Source organism: Neopsephotus bourkii, unplaced genomic scaffold, assembly GCF_033783945.1.
Source record: "Neopsephotus bourkii isolate Nb327-2 ecotype Australia unplaced genomic scaffold, CSIRO-AGI_Nbou_v1 NB_1765, whole genome shotgun sequence".
NCBI classification, from domain to species: Eukaryota; Metazoa; Chordata; class Aves; order Psittaciformes; family Psittacidae; genus Neopsephotus; species Neopsephotus bourkii.
In genome coordinates this window covers 9845963-9860003 of record NW_026902239.1, presented here as the reverse complement: position 1 = coordinate 9860003, position 14041 = coordinate 9845963, and the positions used below count along the sequence as shown (strand labels likewise).

The 14041-nt window shown below is 39.9% G+C and overlaps 1 protein-coding gene across 4 annotated transcripts in view; it reads left to right on the top strand.

The window, feature by feature from the left end:
- NKAIN2 (sodium/potassium transporting ATPase interacting 2) overlaps nucleotides 1-14041 on the top strand; it is a 551406-nt gene that overhangs the window by 514515 nt on the left and 22850 nt on the right. For all 4 annotated transcript variants that reach the window (XR_009729245.1, XR_009729244.1, XR_009729246.1 and 1 more), the window contains one exon: nucleotides 10003-10063. Coding sequence is in view for 1 of the 4 variants with exons in the window: in XM_061378426.1 (XP_061234410.1) it covers nucleotides 10003-10063 (61 nt within the window). In the remaining 3 variants the exon portion in view is untranslated. The remainder of the gene's footprint in view (nucleotides 1-10002; nucleotides 10064-14041) is intronic.

Sequence of the window (14041 nt, the reverse complement as noted above, 5' to 3'; positions counted from 1 at the left end):
CCACAGTGAAGGATTGCAGGATCTAGTCACCTGATTAGCAAGGGTTATCAAGAAATGTTATAATTTTATTGAAATTGTCTTGAGTTCTGTGTGAAAAAATGCAACCATCACTTTGCATTCATTGCTATCAAATAGGATAAAATAGATACCTAAATTGATATGATGTTTATAAAAGATAAAATTTTGTTCATGTTAGGGCATACACTGCATCACAGAAGTGGGAGGTTCTGGAGGCAAGGAGAAAGGCAGAGCATTTTCAGGGACAAAGAAGGAACACAGCTGCTGTCCCAGCATGATGGCTACTGTGTGTGCTGCTGCCAGAGCAGAAGGAAAAGGGCTATGATCTTTTCTCTCACTTCCTGCAGTCCATTGCCAGTGTGGAGGCTGGATGGTGATTGTCCTCAGCTGATGCAGCAGCTTTGCCTCACCTCTCCTGCAGGCCAAGGCATCCCAATCTGCTAGTGTATGGATTGCTCTGAATGACCTGTGCCTGGAACAGGTGACAGAGCTGCAGCCTTCACCACATGTGGATTAAAAAAACCACAAACTTCACATGTTTCATGGAGACTAACATGTCAGGTACTGCTGTCACTTGTGCTCTTCCTACCAGAGCAGTTTCTGCATCAGCATGTTAGATAGCCTCTTACTGAGACCGAGGGAAGAGATGTGTACTGACTACTGAGAGCCACACTGAACTTCAGAGCTTCAAGCTGACAATCACTGCTTTAGAGGATGAGAGACGTGCTCGATTCAGATGAAACAGTTTTAAATGGGCATCTGATGTCAGTGGCAGAGCTCTAATTTAGACTTCCTTGATCACCATGGCTGGCAGACTCCCAGGTACTGCATTATATTAACAAGGTTCATAAACTGTCAGATATAACTCATCCACTTAACTCTCTGCAATGAGGCACAGACTCTGAGGACATGGCCTTTCCGAGAATGTTCTCTCTTAATAATTCGCAATCTCCCCCAGATGCCTCATGTGATACGCTGTTACTGGAATCCTCGGCGAAAAGGATCACAGTTTTCTGGTCACACATAGTGCAGAATTCATTCATATGTATTCTACCACCCCAGGTGATGACTGGGACCTTTTGCCATCAAGCTATTTCCATTTGGACCAAGGAGATCACTATCTTTCATGCTGAATAAACAAGGTAGTGATCCCCTGCCCTTCAGCAGAAGGGCTGTAAGAAGATGCCTTTGGCAATGGAATTCAAACTGCCCTTCCACTTGGAGGCTCTAGAGTGTAATCTCTCTTTGTACCAGCCTAGGCTACATAGTGTGATATTCCTTTAAACTCTCCAGTGGTTCTCCTTTTGCAGGAAAGGTTTCACAAAGCAATTTGGCATTTGCTTTTTGAAGTCTGCTTATCTGATTTTGCTGAATGAAGAAGGTAGCACTGAAACATATCTTTTATTACAGATTACAAACGTGGAAAAAGCAGTAGGCTAATGCTGAGAAGGAAAATAGCATTGAGACATCAGCTCAGTTCAGTTACTTTAAACATTAGATGCCACAGGAAGAGGTTTTATTGACCTTGAACCCACCCCCACATCCCCCCCCCCCCCCCAGCACTTGATGCTGTTATATTGTGCATTTAGAGCAAAATGTTTGTGCTAAGCAGTGTATTTGCTAGGTGTATGGATCCTAGTGAGATGCAGTGATGTGGAGCATCCCATGCAGACTGCTTCGTACTTTCACTGAGATAGCTCTTTCCTTGCTTCAGAGTGTGAGGTTTGAGGGAGCTGTTTGGTTAAGATAAGTTCATTCTTCCCCATCTCGCTTACATGCACTTCCAGAGAGAAAGGCTATCCTGTTAGATATCCCACCTTCCCATCTTGTGCATGGGCACAGCCAGCCAGAGAACACAGGCAAATCCCCCCTCTGACTTAAGTTACCTTCCTGGCAGCTCTGTTGCTGATGGCACTGTCAAAGAGATCAGTCTATTCCTCTCCTGTTAGTCCACAGTTCCCACTGGAATTCTGAATTGCTATTACTGTATTTTAATAATGAATCAGTGTTCAGGTTTTATCACTTCAGGCCCTATTTATCTACATCACACCGTCTACAGCTTTTCCTATAAATGCTTTATTTGGTTTTCTTTCTGTAAGTTAATGAGCTTGACTCTTAAGGTTGCTGAAGAGCTTCTTCAGCTGAGCAGTGCACTTTTCATACCATACATCAGTCTGCCTTGCTAACACTGCCATCACCAGCTGTCAGAGGAGCACTTTGATGAGAGCATTATTGGGCCTTAACACCATGACAACCACCATTAAGCTGGTGTAGTACCAAAGCAGTTGTGCACCATGAAGCTTCTTGACCCTGCGACCACCATCAGAACCTTCAAATAAACAGCAATTCATCACAGGGAAAAAAATAGCATCACAGGGAAAAAGTCAGTTGTTCCTGGAAAGTCTTTCTCACCTCTGGTGAAATGTTCTGGCTCTTGCCATTTATGTTACAGTATTGCTCTAACTTAATCTAATATGTAATGATGGAGAAGAGCAAATAACCTGTGCTTCCTTTCTGAACTTTTACTCTACACAGTTTTTGTGGTTGGTCACAGTCCTAAGAAACCGGCAGACTCAACAACATGCTACTCTCTCATCCTCTACTCACTCTCCTTTGAATGCTTCTGTTCCTTGGATCTGAGAGCCCAGTATTCACACCCACATCATCAAGCTTCACTTGCCATATGGGTGCCTCAACATGGAGGGGTGGGTTTTCGCTGAGCAGAAGCACTCATATGTGTGTTTGTCAAGAATTCAGAGTTCTCTTGTATCATCAAAATATTTCCCCTTATACAATCTGCACAAACTTCAAATATGCACTTTATTTCCTACTGCCCCTCCAAAGACTGAGTAGCATTGATAATCAACTCTTTCTTCTAATGCAGTTCAATTTAAAATGCTAGGCATTCATTTGGTGAGCTTTGAGCAGTCTGTGGCTTTCTTAGATCTGCAGCATAAAAAGCCCAGTTTTTCTTATCCTAATCCTATGGCTGTCTGGAAAAGGTGACACATAGTTAGATACAAGAAAAGCTACTGCTGCCAAAGGCAGTCAGATACAAAAGTCAGATGATTAAACCATTCCAAAGTATTCCTAGAAGCAAGAGAAACCAAAGTTTTTTCCATATAAGTTTTCAAAAGTTTTATAGAAATATAAAACCTTCAAAGCAAAGCCCGCATACTGACATATATACACTTTTGCTTTAATAATCTATTCCTGTTATTAACAGGATGATAATAACTATGGTGATAAGTATTTTAAAGCCTTTTACTCATTTTGTTTCAACTTCATTCTTTGGTTTGCTGTTGCTGAGTAGATAGAGGCAGCTGGCCTTGTTTTAAAAATACATGGAATTATTTTTCCCAGTCTACACTGCTCTAATGGCTAAATCCTTTTGATGTGAACAGCCGTCGCCACATGCTGTTGACCTCTGTATAATCAGAGCTCTGTTCTGACAGTGGCAAGCTGGGTTTCAGATCTATGTTGTGAGAGAAAACAGAGCAATGGACTTTTCCATTTTCAGGACTTCCCATAGACTCAGTTTGGGTGAAATTAATGAAAATATGTAATCAAATATATCCTTTAACCCTAATCATTTTGCAGCACTAATACCTTCAGCCTGCACTGAGCAATTCAGACTTGAGCTGAGCTCAGTACATGCTGAATACAGCTGATGGGGAATTTTCTCCTGGCTTCTCAACCCTGTCATTACTCTAAGCTGTGATCTGGGGATCATCACAGGTCAACCTGTCAGTCCCAGCTGGGGCATTTCACCTGTGGGAGCAGGAATGTAAAGTTCTGCACCAAGCCTGAATCTACAAGGTGCTCTGCAGTTCAGTTAACACAGAGGTCTGCAGTAAGCAGTCCCTAGCTCCATATTGTACAAACTGGTAGGTCCTGTATTTTGGGTTGGTGCTGATGTCTGGAGCAGGAAAAAGGGCATCCTACTCTTCAGCTGTAAGATTAAATCATGGGAAAGTGCCAAATATCTTGTGGTTATTAAAAGCATAAATCACACTGAAATACCTAGGAAGAGGGAAGATTTGTAGAAAGTTTTAGATAAGATATGCAGGAAAGTTTGTCTAAACTTTCAGGAAATTTGGGTCAAGCTGACTCTCTTTAATACAGCTTCAAAACAGGTAAGTATCTCTTGCTTTCTGCCGTTGTAAAGGTTTGCACAGCTCCTATCTGACAAGCCACAGTGCTGTGATTTTCAGTGCCCCTGTGGTCTCTTCAATTCATCAGGTGAAAAAGCTTGCCAGGGAAGACACTAAGGGAATGGCTGCCCAGAACATGACAGAACTACTCCTAAATGCCAGCAGCATTTCTAACAAAAGTATTCTAGCAGGTCTTCATGGTGATCTTCAAATGCTTATACAAAAAAGGAAAAATCTCCAGTAGTCCACTAAGAAATACTTTATGCTAAGCATCTTCTAGACAGCTGATACAAAAAAAGATTATGACAAACTAGTTGAAATAAATGCAATTTTTATCACACTCCTATTTTCCAGTGTATCTAGATTTATTTGGATTTATGATTATGTTTTTACTGTGTCTGGTGAGAAAAAAAATCAAAAACCTCTGGGGCAGCTTTCACATTAAGAAAGGAAAGAAAAAATTTGACAACTACATAGGCTAAGAAATTGAGCATTTGGTCTGGTTTTAAATTTCATGATTGCCCACTAGATGTTTGTGTGGACATGGCAACTTAACATTGTTTTCTTTAATAAGTATTTTATTTCACAGAATAAAGCTACTTGGCCATACTGATAAGTTATTCTTTCCAGACAGCACATAGATAGTTAATTCTGTAGAAGAATGACTGCAAGGCCACACAGTCTACATTCCTCATCAGAAATCTGCCCTGATATCAAGTCTTCCAGTGCTCCTTTCATGATGATAGTTAAACTTGGAGGAATGACAGAATTCTCGTAATATTAAGTGTAAGCACAAATAAAAGCATACCTCAACAGAGTAGTTTCCATGGAACATAGCTTGCGTTTTAAATTAAACTCTAGCAATGATGTTCACTCACTGATGCTCACTGCTGCTGGCAGTGGAATCATGCTTGAAAAGACTTTTGCAGGGTGCAGCTTTAGAACCCCCACGACGCAGGCTTAATTCTAAAGATACAAGAGAAAGCCCTCTGTCTTACCTTTTGGGCTGAATAATGAGTATGATTTTTCTGAAAATCAATACACTGGAAGCTTTCTAGACAGTAATTCTACAGTTTTTTAGTTGCTCATAATATATTTATGTGTATCTCCAGCCTTCAAAAATCTGTTTTAAAGAAACACTGTTCCTTAAGTGCACAGCAGCACAGAGTCTTTGTATGTGCAGCCCCTTTAAACTTAAATCTGATTAAATTGCACATGGGTAGACATGTAACACTGGCACTTTGTGAAGTTCCCAGGACCAAAATTAACCTTCATGTAATTCTTCATTATTGTCTGAACTAGCCCATTTTTTGCTAAGATCTTAAAACTGCCGTGTTTGTAGAATCCTGCAAAAATGAAAGTGAATACACAAGCCTCAGCTGTTTCAGAAGGTACTATGACATCTTTCCATAGAAAAACACAGTGGTTTTCTGGTTTTTAAATCTAAAGCCCATTTTTCCTTACAAAGTCCAGTTACAGAGTAGAACACGCTCATTCACTGAAGCCAAGATCATGTGCTATTTCCACAACCCTTAACTCATTCATCTTCATCTTGAGCCTTCTCCTCATTGCCTTATTCCAGCCAGATCTTATCTAGTTTTAGGTTTTGCTTTTTCCTTGCTGTCATTCTTTTCTTTCAGGTGTCTGGCTTAATAAATATAACTCCTAATAATTATCTATAAAGATATTGCTTTAAAAGATGGAAAGGTGGGGGCCTTGAACACAAATGATAGGGTTTCATATAAGAGCATTTTTCCCAAATCTGGTGCTATTTGAAGTATATGAAAACATTTATCTCCATAAAACAAGTGAGAAAAAATAGCAAGACCGGATTTTGATCAATACCAATTCTGAACAAGTTTGATCACACCACTTGACATTTTGAGCAAGTCTGGAAGTACATTCACAGAAAACCTGGGATTTCCTAAGAGTCTCTAGCACTGTAAGAGGATGCTGCTGATTTGGGTAGGAAATCTTCTGTCTACATTTTTTATTTGTCTTATACAGCTATAATAAGGCAATAAAATGCATTAATTTAATCCTATAATTAATCTCATTGACAATCCTTCAGTACTGTTGTTATATTGCTGACTTATTTTGGACTTTTGCTAGTCTTCGGTTTTGCTTTAGGAGAACGAATGATGGTTTTATCAAGCTGTTTATAGATGGAAAGAAAAAAAAACTGAAAGAAAAAAACCCCATTTGAAATCACTGCATATAGAAATGGTCATCAGATGCCATCAAAGTAACACCCAGGGAGCTGGTGCAGGGATGGGTAATGTTGCACTTTTAAAAAGAGTGATGCTCATTTATACTCTCATATTGAATCAGGGAAAGTTGTAAAGAGACAATTTTTTCATGCTGCAGAAAATTATGTTCATAAAAACAGGCATTCACTAATTACTCTGAGAAGCACTGTCGTTAATGATTCCTTCTCCTCTGGAGGCCCATACTACAACATGAAAATGTGAATGGGACAGATGTACACACCTAACGTTGATGGGTCTGGGATCCAGAACTGATCTGTTCATTGCACCTATTTCTTTTTAGCTCTACATGGTTTATAAAAGAAAGCTTGGTAAATAAATAAATAAATAAATAAATAAATGGCTGAATGAATTGAAGGGATGCAAAGCAACAAGAGTTTTCAAGCTGGCTTTTCTAGTTTTAAACTCATTTTCTGAGACAGGCTCCTTCTTTATCTCTGAGGACTCATTCGCTTCCTTCTCACATAAGACAAAAATCTTTCTGAGATACTGAATCAGGAAGTCTCTCCTCTGTGGAATTTTCATAATGCATTCAGAACTGCTATGTTTGAGGTTTTCCCAGGAATATATTAAGCTATGTGACCTCTATCATTTGGGTTGGTATGGTTTGGGGTTTTTTCTCCAATTTCTTCTGCGGGTGAGGAGTATCTTCAGTGAAGTGTTTTGCTGAAAATGTATTTATTTTGTGCTGTATATCAGTACATTGTAGCATGTTTTTCTGAGAGAAACAAGGTCAAAGAAATGCATCTTGCATTGTAACAGAGGTGGTAAATTTCAGGAGACCCCTTCATTCATGTGGGAATTCATTGACAATTTTAGATGACTGGTCCCCAGGAAATCTCTGCTACATGCATAGGTGAGCTGTACCCTTCCTACAGGAGGACTTGGTCTACCCAAGAAGCATGTTCTTCATCCCAGAGGTCTCAGTGGTCACCATGAGCTCAGGCCATTGAGCACACTCAAAGTAAAAACTGCCACTTCTGGTTCTGAACTGCAGCTCTGAGTGTGTGCCCTCTGATGATGATGCAATTAGAAGATAAATCTTGAATGGCTATTACTGGACCAGAACTGATAAGTTGCTTGGTTAAAAAAGAGGGGGAAGTAGCAACAGAAAGCCTAATGTGATTTTCAAATTAAAACAAAATTAGTATGTGTACCAAGCAAAGGGTTGGATTAATGTGGGAGAAGGGGAGGTTTATTTTATGAACTCTGATTGTCTCATGGGAAACAAACTTCCATTCGTATTTAGAACAAAATGATTTCCAGCTTTAAGGCACTCTTTTAATCAGCCAGCTCATCTGATGAAATGCTGTAGGATTTACTCATGTATCGGAGGAGTTCCCTAGACATTTAAGAGATGCAACTGAATACAATTAAAAGATCAGCTGTAAGCACAATTTGTGATAGTTTGTTTGCTGTGCTTTGTGAGAGAAGTTTAGTGAGCTTGAGGTGTCTTAGAAGATAGTAAACTACTGAACTGTATTACAAGAAAAGCTTTACCATTTCAACCTACTAGAGATGCAACTATTCAGCTATCTTGGATCTTATGGTCTGTAAAAAGAGAACAGAGAAACTATTAAACCAGGATTCACATCCAAGAACGGCATCATTTATGAACAACCTTTCCAGACCTAATTTGTTGCTGAATTAAACCCCATGTAATGTCATTGAAGTCAATGGGGTTATGCAGGGCATAAGTCAGTTGACCAAATTAGGCATCTGTCCTGAAGCCAAGAAACCAAAGGAAAGAGTGATACAATAAAACAGAGATGAAATGCTGATAATAGCTGAGTGCCACTGTTCTTGGTACAGTGCGTTCTTTGTATCTAGCAGTGAATATTTCATCCTTCCCAGGTGTAAAATCTTCCCAGCAGCACTATAAAGCAGATTTATTATAAATGACAAAATTAATGATTTAGTTCTATTGTAATGCAACTTCTGGGCTCCCAACAAGAACTTAAGCAGTTAGCAGACAACGTCTATTCTGGCTACAGCATGATCTCCAAATCAAGTCTTGGTCTCTTCAGAAAAGTCTTGGGGATGGCTTCCTTTTTTTTCCTTTACCTGTCTCTCACCCATACAGATGTTAGAAGCTAGAACTTGTAGGTGGGGAGAGCTTCAGATATAGAAAACTGACAGAAATACCAGGAATATCTGTGCGAGAGTTGGAGTAAATCAGGCATGGTGACTCAGTCACCGTGAAGGCACTAGGAAACAAAATGGAATTGTTTGCATTTCATGTATATGGGTAATATTAAGGGCTCCAAGCACCTACAATATTTCAGTGACTGTAGGTGCTCCTTGGATTAATGAAAAAAAGTCCATTTGCACTAGCCAGCATTCATAACAATATATCGTCCTCTGACAGATTTAACCCTTTTTATTGTCTAAGCGACTGATTACTTTGTCTGAAATATGGGGCTTGCACCACACACAGAGAGCTCAGTCCTGGCCTGAGCCTTTAGGCAGTTTTATTATCTGTATAAAGAAATAATTTCCAAAGTCTACAGCTGGGTTTGCAGCTTAAGAAAAGATCTTTGTTAGGTGACCTGTGCAGAATAACACATTTTGGCAGCATGGCTCTCTTTATACTACAGGTATCAAACAACCTGAATTCTTTTACATCCTACTATGCAAACTTCAGTGATCAGCTAAAGGATGAAAAACAGTTTGTAGGTAATCAGTAGAGAAAATTCTGCAGACCAACACGTAAGGGAAACTGTGTAAAGCATGTAGCATGTGGCAGTTTCTGCTGCTCTAGTATTTGTCCTGTTGCTTCTGGTCTAACTTCCTAGCAATGACAAATTACAGGAGGGACTAGCAGAGAACTGACATGATTCTTGGAGTGTGTGATGTTGGCCATTTATTCCCTATTTTTGTTTTGCCAGGTGGTACTCCAGATTTTCATTTTTCTAAATCCTTTTGCTTCTGTTCGCAATTCATTTCTGGGAATGCTCTAAGGAGAGGAATGAAGTGAACAAGATACAGATTTGCCAGCTGCAGCATGTGATGCTGCAGTTAGATACATCTTGAGGCTTGTGAGCTATTGCAGATATGGGAACAAGCCCCACTAATCCACAGTCCTAATTTCAAGTGATAAAATATCACTATATAGCCAGTTTGCAAGTGTACTGAATTTGTCCTCAGTTTAGTTGGCAAAGATCTGCTAAAAAACAGAGTTCTGCTACAGGGTCAGGTTTTGTTGAATAACAAATTTGATTTTGACAGAAATATTTACATTTTTTAATGACTAAAAATCCATCCATCCAACCATCCGTTTGGTTTTCTTGTTTTCAATAACTAAAAAGACAATTCAGTAATGTAAAATTTTTGATCAGTTTTGGAAGTTTTATTGAAGGGTGTGCTTTTCAAGAAAGATGCAAAAGATCCCTGACTATTTCCAATTAAAATTACCAAACTGTTGTGAAGAATTATCATCACCTCATCAAACAGGGTCTGTTGATTTATTTTTTTTAATTGTCTCTGCTATTACTTTTTTAAAACTAGCTCCCTTTTTTCTCTTGTATTTGTTTTACATCTAACCTTATTACATTTTGTTTCAGCTGATGGGCTTCATCTATGCCTGTTATGTTGTGAAATGTATTACTGAAGAAGAGGACAGCTGTAAGTACTAAAGCTTTATTACATACAAAATGAATTCTTTTTTTTTAATCACCACACACACACACTATACCGACTTTTACTGACTTCAACCTAAATACTTTATTATAGTGTAACCAGAATATGCTTTCTGTCCATTCTTCTGGATCTAAAGTTTGTGACTGCCTGAAAGACAAAGGAGCTGTGAAATACAGCTAAAAAAATACATAGACCTTTCTTCTAAATTTTTTTCCTCACAGCTTCAGACATAAAAAAAAAAATAGAATCCCAACTTGTAAATACAAGCTTTGTTTTTATTTCATTGTCCCATGTTGTTAGTAATTATCTTCACAGTAACTGGTTACCACTGAGGCTATAGCTCTTCTGTGTTGGCTTCTGTGTTGGCTTGTAAAAGCACTTCTGGCCAAAAATAGCTTTAGTTCCTTGCAGGACCTTCATTTAAGAGAGGGGAAACTGTGATGCTCCTCTTTGCTTCTGCTGCTCCTAGGGTACAATTACAAGGAGTGTAATGATTTCATATGGATGTACATTTGTGTTTCTTCTGTTTATTTATATCAATAGAAGCCTGTTGAGTGGAATTTGCTCTTATTACATGCTATGAAGTCAAGCCATTTCATTTTTTCTCTGTTCTAAACCTGATTTTTTAAAAAGGGCCAAGGCAGCATTTCAGTATATCTTGGGATTCGTACTAAAGCACTTTAGAAACAAGTATCAGAATTGCATATAACTTTGATAAAATATACATGAATCCTAGAGAGAGGTCTGCAACAAGAAGCTGAAGGGTTTTTACTTGATTGAGAGCACTGCTAGGGCTGGTGGGGGTTCCTTTGTGTATTCTCCTGCATAGAAAATAGCCTCAACCCTATAATCTATTGGCAATACAGTGCCACTGTGAGCCGTCAAGGGGAAATATAATGTTGAAATCAAACCACACTTCAGAGGTCTTTCTGACTATGCTCGTTTCAGTTGTCTTTGTGTTTCTGTGGAGGCAAGACAAGTGTAAGAGTAAAAAGGGTTCAGAACAGGCATGTGGAGTAGGGGCATCACAAACAAATCTCATCTTCTTACAGAACGAACCATTCATATGTACTTTCCCCTACTTTCCCGTTAAGTGCATTCACTAACCACAGAGCTGGAGGATAGTGTCTCCTTGCCCCCAGAATTAAATCCTGTTTGATACCATTTTGCCCTCTCTTCCATTCGCTTAAATTTTTTCACTCTTCTGTAATGATTTAGGGAATGATATTAGTAAAAAAGCAAGGAAGGGACTTGGCTCACCAAACAAATGCAGAAATCAGAGCACATTTAAAAGGTTTCTCCCTTGGTCTGTAAAGCCACATTTCTCGCAGCAAAGTGCCATGGGCACTATGGTATTGTTTTCTGCTCACTGCAGCAGGAGCTCGCTGTTGTTCAGAAGACACAGACTGTCATGCGTTGAAACTGTTCTTGCTGTTGTCTTGTCTATTTTTGAGGCTTTTCTTACTTTCTTAGTACATCGCAGACAGGCTTCTGCTTCTAGCAAAAGAGCCATCTTCCCTCCCTCTGAGGTACTGGAGTGTATCTCCACCCACTGCAATAAAGCCAACACAAGCTCAGGCACTGCAGCATCACCTCTGGTGAGGCTCGGAAGCATGGCTGGGAAAAGAGAAAAAGGGAACTCCAATGGCTGGTCTGTCCCAACACTGTAGTAATACTCAGATCAGATTTGGCCTCTCAGAGTTTTTTAAAATTAAAGATGCTTTAATTTCTACTGAAAGGTTGCATGTAGCAGAAAGTAAGAATTATTCTCTCTCTGTTCAACCATCCACTCTGACATGTGCCAAGCACCCTCTGTGGCAGCCAGGGGCTACAGTCCATACAAATACCCCCTGCTCAGGTTTAATTTTAGATTCTTTTCTTTCCATTTAGATAATTTTCTCACCTTTTCTCTTCCTTTTGGCAACACACCCATATATATCCTGCTCCTCTGAGAAATAATATATCCCTTCTGAATGCCCTGTTATTTACTGTTTATATTCCAGAGGAAGATGCTTAAGCATAACTTCCTCAGTACATTCACAGGTGGGGTCATCTCATGTAGACCAAGTGAGGGAGAAGAAGAAAAGCTTTCAGGAGAAGTGGAATATATCCCAGAGCCATTCCTAGAGCTTCCTGCATATGCAAGTCTTTGCTCTGAGATCACTTCAGATCCCCTAGATTTGTTTCTCTTTCCATAGTCTCTTTTTCCACTTTTCCAGGTCCTCACCCCTGCATGCTGCTGTGGAGTAAGCTGTGTGGCACAAAGGGATGAAGACACCCCTCCTGCCCACAGCGTACTTCCTCCCACAGCTTTGATAGACATCTACCATAGCAGAAAACATATATTTACTCTGCTGCCCACCAACCCCTGCCTAGCATCTATACCATACCTGGTAAGGAGTGTTAGGCAGCTGGTGTGCTGTTTAGCTCTGCGTGCTAAAGGTGTGTCAGCTGTGAAAGATCCTCTAGTAAAACCAGTCACCACACAGCAACTCTCCCACAACACTGCCTGCTTTCCCAGCTGCTGAAGTACTCTGTGAAGAGTAACAGAGAGACTGCCATCTTCTTACCCACCTCTACATTCACAGACACATCACAGGAGAAATCTAGATCTCTGGTTTTCAGGACAAGTTATGCCTGTAAAAATGCGATTCCTCACTGACAGAAAAGACCATAGGGATAACCATATTGGGTCACACAAAAGGGCAGTTAGCTACAAGTCCTGTCTGATGAAACAGTGACACTAGTAAAAGCCTTTCTGGTGAGAGAGCAGCAAAAGAAAAATGCTGTTGCTTTTCACAATGAGTGTGGTGAACACCCATACACTCAATTCCATTTCTTCTGCTTTACTAATGAGCCACAGCAGTCCAGAAGAGGAGCAAAAGAGCCAGAAATATGAGCCTGGCAGGTGTGCGCAGCAAGGTATAAAACCAGAGAAAAAGTTATGCACTATCCAAGAGCCAAACATACACATGTTCCATATTTTAACCATAGCAACATATCAACACCAGTCTGGAGCAAAGAAGGTGCCTGATCTTTTTTTGGCACTTAGCCTCAACTGTAGAAACACAATCAAGTTCCTCTTAAGCTGCTTCAGCTGAATTAGCTTTGCTCTCAGAGTAATTGAAACAAGCTGAAAGAATTACTATTACTCTTTTTTTTATGCAGATTTTAAGAGGACAAATGAGCAAGAGTAGAATTAAGCAAACATTTCACTAAGATTAACCTGCTCTAACCTCACTAAAGGATTAGAAATGGAACAATACAATGATCAAATCAGCGTCATAACTGGGACTGAATCAGGAAGTCTGAAGGTTTTAATTACTCACACACCAAATAAATCCAGCAGCAAGCTCTCTAAGTCAAAGCTCATGTCCACACTACCTTATCTGCTTTAGGTTTAATTCTGCATCAAGGATTAAAGAACCTGCTTTCCTTCCTGATACGGTACCAAGCAGTGCTCTAACACTGGGTGCACCGGTGCTGAACTGCAGCACCCATCTCCAAGGGTCAGACAAGGGTGGCTTTTGCCCGGCTACTTCTCTTGGTGGTGGTTTGTTGCTCCTAAAAGGCACTTCTGCATCTTGTTCCCTGTGGCTGTGCAGGGAGGAGGAACACTGAGGCTTGGAGCACTTTGGCTCCCTATCTGGGAGAGATGAGGGCAGACAGATGCCCAGCAGGACTGTGGTCAACTCAGTGCTCTCCTTTTCACTATTGCCACTGGTATGCCCAAGCCATTGTCATTTTTATCTCATTACCATTATTAGCTGCAGCAATTAAAAGTAAAATATGAAAATGTCAGCAACAATCATTATTTGAAAGCATTCAATGGCTGTAAACTTTTCGGAGCTCCTCCTTTGTTTTCCAAAATCATATTAGGCCTGCATTTTTCAAAGGCTGCACATTATTTTTAATAACCTTGAAATGTTCATTTAATGTTCATTTCACCACTAGCAGTTTGGC